Genomic DNA, 11,173 nt, shown 5'->3' with positions numbered 1-11,173 from the left:
ATTTTAAATTTTTTTTGTAGACAAAATATAAATTATTTGGAAATATTATTATACGTTGGCGCTGTTTTAAGAATGGACCAAATCAAAATAAAATCATTAATTTTTTTATCTTATAATTCCAATATCTATTTTGACAGTATTAAGTCTCTGGAATACTTTTTATTTTTAAAAAACTGCTTATGATTGGCAAAATATTTTGTTTTTCATCCTCTGTTAAGCCAATATATTGTTTGTCATTTATAGCAGAAACATTTATAGCAGAAACAACACATATATATACCATATTTTTTGATTAACATTTTCCACACTTTGGACAATTGCTTTTTTGTTTACAATTTAAACTGTCTCTAATTTTCTCTAAATTTCTTTTTTGTATAACAAAACATTGTGACTTTTTATAATTCTTTCCACATATTCTGTGCAAATGTAGCCAACTTTCATTGTATTTCCATTAAAAATTTAATGCAATTTATTAGAGAGGGAAGTGTTTATCTAAACATTTTATAAATACTTTTCCTATATTAATGGAAACATTTTTGCTTTATGGGAATAAATTATGTTCTTATTTGCTTTTTTGCATTCTTTTTATCAGGGTCAAATTTTAGTTCAAAATTTTGAAATTACAAATTGAACATATCTTTATCAGAACAAATTCGGGTTATGTTAATAATTGAAATTGGGATTATTTATTTTAGAATTATGGGTGAATGTTCTGAGTTAATATTAATATACAATTATTCGTCATTTGTATTTTTGAAAGTCTTAAATGAATTTTTAGAGAACTTAAATGCCACAATAAGTAAATTCATTGCCCATTGTTGCATCAAAGATTTCAAGTTGAAATAAGCATAAATTTTTAAATTTATGCTTATTTCAATTTGAAATTCATTTTTTTGAAATTTTATTATAACCTGTCTAATTTTAAGTTGTTAAACCATCATTGTGATTAAGTCCTAATTCGTTAATATTGAATATTTTACTTAATAAATATATAGTCCAACAAATTCGCAACATTCTGCTCCATCATAACTGTCCATAGTTACATCAAAGCAGTCTTGTATATTTTTCTTCTTTTATTTTTCTTATTAAAACAAAGTATTTTATGCAATGCTATTTTATATGAGTTGTCTCTTCCTGAGTAATTGCATAAATTTTTGCAAATTCAATTATGTTATCTAAAGTATCTGCTGTAATTGAGGGATAAAAATCATTAATATCAAATTGAATAAATGTCTTTTATTTTTGCTTATAGAGAACCAGTTTATAAAGGTTTTTCTTCTGATGGTTGGAAAACACAGTTGCTTCTAAGGATTTTGGTCCATTTTGTGAAAGAATCACTCAATGTGCTGAGAGGTCATATTCTTTAAGTTATCTTTGTGATTTAATAAATGGATGATCGCTGGGAGAAATATTGCAAAAGTTCAAAAATTTAGTAATGTGCTTAATTCTCCTCTATTAACTAGAAATGTAACAAAATCTTAGAAGTTATCAATAGACCAGGCTTATATAATTTGCTAGTCATAGTAGGCAAACTTCCCAAATTATTTGAATTTTTTTTTAGAACACTAGTTAAGGATTTCAGTTTTTAAATAGTTATCTGTCTACAATTAACCTTATTGGATTGTTTTATCAATATAAAGATATATAGAAATTCATTTAACATGTTTGTACAGAAATTTGATTTTTTGAAATTTATCTTGATAAGCAAAATATATGTATAAGTATACCAAAGCTTTGATAGACTTTAGAGGTATTTTTTATAAAGTTTTTAAAAAAGCATTAAACCCAAACTATTATGATAGTAATAAAAGATTTTTACAAAGTTTCAGAGATTACACATGACTTTTAAAGTTCATATAATGGAGTAGAATGTTAAAAAGTTTATTGTGATGAAGGAAGAAGTTTAGTGTTTATTTTGAAAAACATCAGATTTTTTAACTATATTTATAAAATATTATTCTTAAATACTTTAAAATGTTTAAAATACTGTGCAATTAAGTAAAGTAACACCAAATTCAAAAAAGTCTTTTGAAGAGCTGTCTATATGTGCAATACAAGACACTTACAATTAAAAAACTTTATTCTAGACCGTTTTCGACAGTGCTGGCCGTATTTTTTTTTGTAAAAAAATGCCTATATACAGCTAAGTTCCTTACGGAAAGCCCCTGATATATTTGTGTATATATATATATATATATATATATATATATATATATATATATATATATATATATATATATTTTTTTACTGATTTATAGGCAATGCAATATCTTCATAGATATGTAAAGTCATTTGTTTTCATCTATTGACAGTCACTTTTACTTTGGCCTATCAAAAGGAATAATAGCCAGGAATTTTCTGTGACCAATTTAACTAAGCTGGAAGACTTCGGCCCACTGAAGTCTAAAGAATTGAGGAACTATATGTAACCTCTTATTTGGGCTAACAGATATCCATGCTATGAAATTCATATCTGTATAGTTTTTGAGCAATATCACTTCTTTCTTCACATTTTTCATCAGTTAAAGCTAGTGCAATAAAGTAAGAATCCAGAAACCATGTGTGTTGTTTGATAGATTCAATGACTTGTTCTGCTCCAATTAGATTGTACTCCTTAAACCTATTCATTTGCCAAAGAGCTCTCATATCCTGGGTAAAACAAAAAATTGTTAACCTTTCTTTAAAAAAAGTTATATTTTAGATTTTTAATTTTTCATTCAAATGAGAAACCTTATATATACAATTTATATATATATATATATATTCCATACTTGTTGGGTTGGTACCTACCTGACACGGAGCCACAGCGGATAGTTCAGGTTTGAGACAAAGTTGCCACTTCAGTAATTTCATGCTTCAGTCATTTTGCTAAACTAGGTATAGCATCCTTCATAAGCTGGAGTGTTAGGTAGTAGGTACCAATAAAAAAAATTTTTTTTTTTTTAATTTTTAAAAAATACTAAATGTACAACAAACTTCTTATTTTTGCTATGAACAATTTGGAACTTTTCTTATTATGAAACAACATTCCCTACCTTTTGCCATAAGGCTGGTATGGTCCAGGACCGCAAAATTTGTACCTGTAATTTGTACCTCAGAAAGCACCATAAGTATAAGCTCTGCCAGCTTAATGTAGTCCTTCCTTGTAGCCCCATCCTAAAAATGAAATCAAATCATAAATATTTAGGTATGATACAATAAACTTATTTATATTTTTCTGGAATAAAGAATAATAGAATTAAAAAAGAAAAATCTATAATAAATTATTAAATAATAGTATATACTATATAGATAACTACAAATTCAGATATCTAGTTATTGGGCTACCTTTTTTAGAGACCCACTGGTGATAATATTTCTGCAGAGCATTATACTTTCTTGCTTTTGATGACCAAGCCATGTTTCCTCTGGAACAGTCAATCTTCTCAAAACCTCTTATTGTAAATGTAAAATATAATTCAAAGAGCTCAAAATTAGAAAAGGAAAAAATATAAGGAAAAAATAATATTTTACAAAATGGTAGCTAATTATGTAAAACCCTACCTGGTTGCTGTGTCAAGTTCATTCAATGCTGATTTTAAAGTTTTAAACAGCAGATCCTGGTAAAATTATCAAAGTAATGCTATTGTGATAATTTTTAGAGAATTGTGTTATGTGTAACTCATTGACATGATGTCGGCATGCAATAGATAGAACTGGTTGCTGAAAGACTTTATTTACCAGTAAAGATACAGCTCCATTTTTATTTCCAGTGTTGATTCTGGTGGTATCAAATATAAAAGCTTGTATATTATCTGTAAGGTTAAACCTATTTTAGATATCTCTGATTGCATTTTTTTGATTTTTGCTAGTTCCGGAAGAAATTTGTGGAATTCCCAACAAGTGCATTTCCTTGTTTTCATTTATTAATATTGCTAATCAATCTTTTTCCCATTAGTATATTCATGGCATACTTTTCCATCAAAATGGAGTTGAACTAAAATATTCTTATTGATTTTTCTGAATTTTCTCAAATCATCCTCGATCCTCTTTGATTCATCATCTGCTGATTCATCATCACCTTATCTGCTGCTTCTAAAGCTGTAGAGGTTGAACATTTAAATTCAGCTATATTTCCACCCGATTTAGCAATTATACTATTAACCATGGAAGCATGCTGCCTATGATTTATTCTTTCCCCAACAGCAGTATCAGTAGTTCTCTTGAGAATATCCTTTAGAAGTATGACAGTATTAGCTTTTTTGACTTTTTTCTTTAACTCTAGATCTGGGTATGGATCATTACCTTTATCTTTCTTGGATCCATTTGAGCTGAATTCACTTTCTGACATAGTTTTATGCAAATTTAATCACATTTTAAAGTTGGATAAACTCCTGTTTACAGAGTAAAGGTACCTTGTGTTGATTCCACCTATTCTAGTTTTTCTATCTCCTAATTGGTCCAATAAAAATGCAATATCTTCAGTCTTGTCTTGATCATTTTGTTTCCTATCAGCTTTAATGATTAGAGGTCAGGTCAGGTCAAAAGATCCTTTTTTATCTGAGTTAAAAACTTCCTCCTTTTTTCAATCTCTGATAAAGTTTGCCTTACTTTGTTTTTTTTAACAGTTTCCAGGTTCGGATCAGCTTATCTTTATACTAAAAAATATGATTCATAGGTTCTGTATATTTTACAACCCATTTATTTCTTTTTATTCACTTATTTAACAGCAGATATTAGTTATATTAATATTTTCCTCCAATATGAAATATTAGAAAAAATGTAGTAAAATTTTTTTTTTTTTTTTTTTTTTTTTTGTAATTCACCTCCCCAAGGCCGAGAAGGCCACTACAGATGAGGAGGCTACTTGTGGTTATAACCCTCTCTCAACTCTATAACTCCGAAACACGAACCTTGACGAACAAGGCCGCTGCGCAGAGAAACAAGTTGAGCGCGGTACTATCAGGGACGTGGTGGGAATCGAACTCAGAACCTCTCGCTTATGAAGCAAGCGGTCTACCACTACACCACTACCGCATATAAATTATTAATAATATATTATTAGAAAATTAATAATATATTATTATTATAAATTATTAATAATATATTATTAGAAAAAATGTAGTAATATATAAATAAAAAAAAAACATATACAGTCTGGTACCTACCTGATTGTTTGTAATTGCAAAATCTGAAATGAATCTTCATTCAAGGTGCAATTAACTTTGAAAGAGTGCAGCAAATATGTTTTTCATTATGGCAGTTGACTTAAAAGTTTTTTGTCAATGAACAGTGGATAATTCTACTTTTTTTTTATTTTGGGTGCTTGTCCTTCAAATGCAAGAAGTATTGCAAAACCTCTTGCTCTGTAGAAAGTCTTTTGGTAAGGATGACCTGGATTCCCCTACCAATAAATGTGTCAACTTTTTTCTTACTTTTACCTTTAATATTTCTTTCTTGTGTTTTTAATCAAAATTATCGTTTTTGTTAAAAAGTAATTTGCATAACATGTTTAAGTAAATACGCAAAATTGTTTAAATTAACAGAAAGGGCAAAAATTGGTAAAAATCATAACTTGGCATAATTTTGCTTTTTTGAAGATAAAGTTAGATAAATTTCAAAAAAATAAAATTACCATGCACTTTAATTTTTTTCTTTTAACTTAAAAAGAAAAAAAATTAATTTTTTTGAAATTTAGTACTTCCTCAAATGTGCAAAAAATGGGCTTAAAAAAGGGTAAAAAAAGTCAAAAATATGGCTCTTAAGGCACTTGAGCAACCCCTAAAAGTGTTCAAAATTCAAAATAAAAAAAATTCTACTAATAAAATATGGGTCGGCGCAGCAGATAAGACTTCATGGTACTTTTAATTTTTTTATGACCTCAAAATGAAGCAGTCTAATAGTATATCTAATCTATAAGAAAGTCAATGTAGCAGCACTCCAATGCGAGTCAACCTATAAGATAGTTGATGTAGCAGCATTCCGTTGCGAGTCAAGCTATAAGATAGTCGATGTAGCAACACTTCCTTGTAGCAGCAGGCTATAAGATAATCAATGTAGCAACACTTCTCGCATGTTTTAAAAATATATTTTATTAAAACAAAAACAAATAGACTATTAATTAAAAAAGACTTTCTAGTCATTATTATTGCGGTTTTTTTAAAAAACAATAAAGTTTAATGTACATCCACATTAATTTAGTTGCTTTGACATTTCAACAACAATAAAATGTAGCCTAATTGTTAAATATATATATATATATATATATATATATATATATATATATATTATATATATATATATATATATATATATATATATCAGAGGCTTTCCGTTTTTCTCCGGAAGTCACAATAGCCTAATTTTTGCAATGAAATACAAGATATTGTGACCTGAGACGAAACTTTTTTACAATGGTTTCTTGCAGTAGTAAACAGATGTCTGTTTTCTGTTATTTTGCTGATAGGTATGAAGATAATAGTTTCCATTGGAAATTGCAGCAGCACAGTGAGAGGAAAATCATGTGAAGAGTGAGGTTTAACTTGGAATTGTCGAGAGGGAACAAAAGATTCCATGCCAGCCTGAATCCAAGAAGTTATGTTAGAAGTACATTTGTCAGCATTCATTTGTCAAGATGAAAAATTTCTACCCAAGGGCCATTACAAAGAAAATTGCGGAATGAGTCCCAGTCAGCATTAAGGTAGTTTTAAGAGGTACGATGATAAGGGGATTCTGATGATGAAGGAGAATGAGATAATAATTTTAGAGAGATTAAACCATGATCAGAAGCACCTAAAGATGAATTCAGAGAAACTGAGCACCGACTAGGATCAGAAACAAGACATTTGTAGAGTAGAGAAGATAAATGATTCAGGTTGTCTGGAAAGCGAGATGGAAAGTTGACTATTTAAACTAGAGATTGAGAAAAACAAAAGTTGTGGGTCTTAACGCCTGCAGAGTCACTGACACTAGATCCATTTAGTGTGATGAGCATTAAAGTCACCAACAACAACAATATTTGCTGATGGATAAAGAGAGAGGGCTTGGTTATTTTGATCAGGATTAATATAGAAAAGAATGCAGTCTTGAGTTAAAGGAGAGCAATACAGAACAAAGAGAAAAGCGATAGAGTGAAGTGGCGTTAAAGGAAAACACATAAAAGAATAGTCAGCGGATTCAAACCTAGTTTTCAGACAAATGGGTGAATTCTTACGAATGTAAATGCCTAGGCCAAGCATGTGACTATTGGAGTCTTTACAAATTAAAGGAAGATAACCATCAACACTAAGATCACAAGATGAGACAGCTGAACTCAAATTAGTCTCACGAAGAGCAAGTATGCCTGGTGACCTTTGCAAGAGATAAGACTCAACAGAAGAAAAGTTATTTCGAAGACCACGAATGTTAGTGAATAATAGATTTAGAGAATTTAGTGATAACGATGATTTTTTGTTTTTATAGTTTTTAATAATTTAATCATTTTTGAATTTGTTAAAGACCTTGAATCAAAGCACATATAGTTCTCAATAACTGTATTCAATAGTCCAAGCAATTGCCTTATTACTTTTAATAAACCCTAAGCTGTAACAAAAAGCTCCAAATGTGCCCTTGACAATGCACACCAAAAGTGCGAACAGGTGCATTATCCATGCGCAACATGGCACTCTGATATTTTAGAGCAATTGATGGAATCAGCCTCTCTGAGAGCTACCACAGAGTTTGGGAAACCTGACTACCAGGCCGCCTCAGAACCATAAAACTGAGATTGAGTGCTGTGTCCTCATTAGGATATAATAGAATGAGTTGCCTATTTATAAAACACAAGCAAAACCCATTCATTGATTAAAGAAGATCCAGCATTCAACATCCTAAACGGAAAACAATGTATTATAAATACATCTATGCTAGCCTATTTGATGAAGAAGTGGGTGCGAGACTGGTCAACAGATAGAATCTGTTTACCCCTTAAGGTTAGACATGCAAATTTTGAATTTATTGTAAAAATTTTTGAAAATATATTTCACTAAAATCAAAAAATAACTTACATACTTATTTGATATTATTAGCCTTAAAGTAAACAACAAGACTTTTAAAAGATAAAAAATATGAATACACACTGACACACTCTAAAAAGTATGAGATTGTTTTTCAATAAAAGATATACAACAAACTGACACACTCTAAAAAGTATGAGTGTTTTTCAATCAGAAATATAAAAACACACTGACACACTCTAAAAAATTACTCTCAGGTGTATTATAAGTGTATAGGTGTATAAATATAAACACAGATATTAATAACAGACAGTGCAAATGTATTAGTTAGGGAGTCTTTTGTAAAGTTGAAACTGCAATTAATAAACTATTACAGTGGCTAATGTGTTTACTATATTGAAATAAAAACTCATTCAGAGATTTATTTGATAGTTACTATTGATAATTGATAGTTACTATTGTTTCACCAGGTGTAAAATACATAAAAGATGGAACTCTGGTGGTTTAAAGTTTTTTAATATTCATGAGTTCAAAAAATTAAAAGGTTTTTTCTTTTAAGTGTTTTTTTTTTGAGAGTCTATAGAGTTTTGGAGTCTTTAAAACTTGATAGGACTTTGTATTTTTGTTTTCGGTTGACTACATTGCCACAATGTATGCTCTATCATGGTTTGAAGTTCGGCAGTCCTATTATGGTTCACAAAAGTATAAAATTGATTATTTTATGAATAGCATTCAATTTGTTATGTTAAGAATAAATTATGATAGGGAAAATTTAAAATCTTTTAGATTTGGGTATTTCAACTGGCTGTTGCTCCGCTTTAGACCATATTATATCTTACTTTTTTACAAACTGCCAAAAAGCTAATAAAAATGATTCTACAAAAAATCAACATGCAGCTTTGAAATTACTTGATCTAAGATCAGAAATATTCCAACAGGTAACAGCATTTATAAATAGTTTTCCTGGATGAAAACATAAATCCAGTGAATTTATTCTTCTATATTTTTTTAACTTTTTATAGTAAAACTCTTGATTTTAGTTTTTTTATCATTTAGATGCTTGCCACTATAATGAATATAGTAATGTTTGAAGATTGTAGAAATATGGTATGACTATTTGTAAATTGCATAAGATATCTATAAACTTTCTCATATTATGGTTTGCAACAAAAAAGATTTTACCCTGTGAAAAAGTGTGCATTGAATATGTGTGGGTTTTGCAAGAAAAAGTATTTTACCCTGTGAAAAAGCACACATTTAATATGTGTGGGTTTTTTAAAAGAACAAAGATGGCAAATATTTGCATTTTTTGTGTAACTTTTTAAACATTAAAATCAAATTAGAGAACAGCCTGTAAATTTTTAGACTTATGTTTTCTTATAATTCAACATAATCAACAAAAAAGGGATGGGGATTGGGTGGGGTTCTGGAGGTATAATGCTTTATAGAGCAAATATGCTTCATAGAGTAAATATGTTTAAGTAACATTTCACTTAAGACTTACACAACAGACATTTTTTAGGCCAGAAAACATTTTCAAAGAAATTCTTTTATGATCAATAAGTTATCAAAAAACGATGTTCTTTGGCTTGCTGGTTATAAACCTTAATGAAGAAGATAATGTAGTAAACTTGCAAATTATGTTCTTATTTTGTTGATAAGCTTGCATGCAATATGCAATATGCGTGGTTGTTCAGCCTAAAAACTATGTGTTCTTATTTAATTGTTAAGCACACCTATTTATATGTGGTTTTTTCAGCTTGAAAACTTTGTGTTCATCTAAGGGTTATAGGTATTAAGTTCCTCATAGGAAATAGGTTAAAAAACCCATGTGAGTTTTTAGTGAAAACTGAGTTCTAAGTTATGTTAAAAATCAGTTTAAAATTAAATACTTTAATTTTTTTAATCAATAATATTTATGAAGTCATTTTCAAATAATAATTTCAATCAAACAAAATAATAAACAAGAGGTAGGTAGAAAGGGGATTTCCAAATAAGATCTGGGGGGATAAAAATGTTTTAGATGTATAAATGGGTAGGGGCAATGATTTAGCGAGAGTAATATTAGCAGATGTTAGTTAAATATTAAGATATTCTATTTTTATATCAATTAAATTTGTTATTAACTCAAGCAGTATTATTTAAGGTTAAATAAATTAACAGTACGAGTGAATGCACCCCAAAAACTAAGGAACCCCAAAAACAGCGTGGTCAGTTATATAGCTATAAAAATTTTAATTTGTATTTTAAAACCATAAAATAATGTTCATGACCATGAACGAAACCATGAATGTTCCATAAAAATGTTTTATTTTTTTCCATAAAAGTTTTTTATGAATGTTTAAGCAACAATTAAAATCAAAGAAAACAAAGATAACAATGAAATAAAGATAACAATGAAACAAAGATAACAATGAAACAAAGATAACAATGAAGAAAATTTTTTACAGACCTTGTATGTTGAAAAAATTGTATAAATTTTTTGGAATTTTTAAGAATATTTGCTATAAAATAGTGGTAATTTACTAATTCAATCTAGTTAACTTATCTTTTATATACTCTGTATATAATCATACTCTCTCTCTGTATATATAATCATGTACTCTCTACATAAATCATACCATTTGCATTTTAAGTAGAAGAGAAACTTGTAAAAAAACTTTTAAAATGTACAATTCAACATGTCATTTTTGGGATGCATTAAAAAAAAATTAACCAGAATCAATCTTTTTCACTAAATTTGCACAAAATTTATACTCATTAAAATATTCCTATCATTTCTTTCTAGCACCTGCTAATAGGATCATTTTTGGATTTTGTCCATTTACTTTGCAATTTACTTGGCTGCAAACAGACTTTATAACATTAAGGCAGGTCGGACACTTCTTCAAGCCAAATGCTTTACATTTTATGTCTCCACAGTTACATTGAAGCATTTTATAAAATGTTTTTTAACTTCCTCATTCTTTTTTGCACCATCATCTTTTTCTTTTAACTTTTTTTCTTTGTTTTTTTTTTATGGTTTCAACTACAGTTAATACATTGTTTGCTGTCCTTGAACCATGTACTTGGGTATCACATGTCATGTCTTTTGATAATTTAGGCCAAACTTTTTTGGTTGTCATAAAACCTGGTATTTCTTTCAGTCGAATACTTTTTTCAAGAAGTTCATCAATCAGTTTCATAGCTTGTTGGAACTT

At 28.8% G+C, this 11,173-nt stretch overlaps 1 protein-coding gene across 1 annotated transcript in view; it reads left to right on the top strand.

Annotated features, from left to right (window-relative positions):
• LOC101235657 (exportin-7) overlaps positions 1-11,173 on the top strand; it is a 193,281-nt gene that overhangs the window by 146,967 nt on the left and 35,141 nt on the right. The window contains exons 30-31 of the mRNA XM_065792921.1: positions 8,760-8,911; positions 9,030-9,080. Of these exons, the coding sequence (XP_065648993.1) occupies positions 8,760-8,911; positions 9,030-9,080 (203 nt within the window). The remainder of the gene's footprint in view (positions 1-8,759; positions 8,912-9,029; positions 9,081-11,173) is intronic.

This window comes from Hydra vulgaris, chromosome 03, assembly GCF_038396675.1.
Source record: "Hydra vulgaris chromosome 03, alternate assembly HydraT2T_AEP".
In the NCBI taxonomy this organism is placed as follows: domain Eukaryota; kingdom Metazoa; phylum Cnidaria; class Hydrozoa; order Anthoathecata; family Hydridae; genus Hydra; species Hydra vulgaris.
Note: the sequence above shows the minus strand (reverse complement) of the source record. Positions and strands in the feature narration are given on the sequence as shown.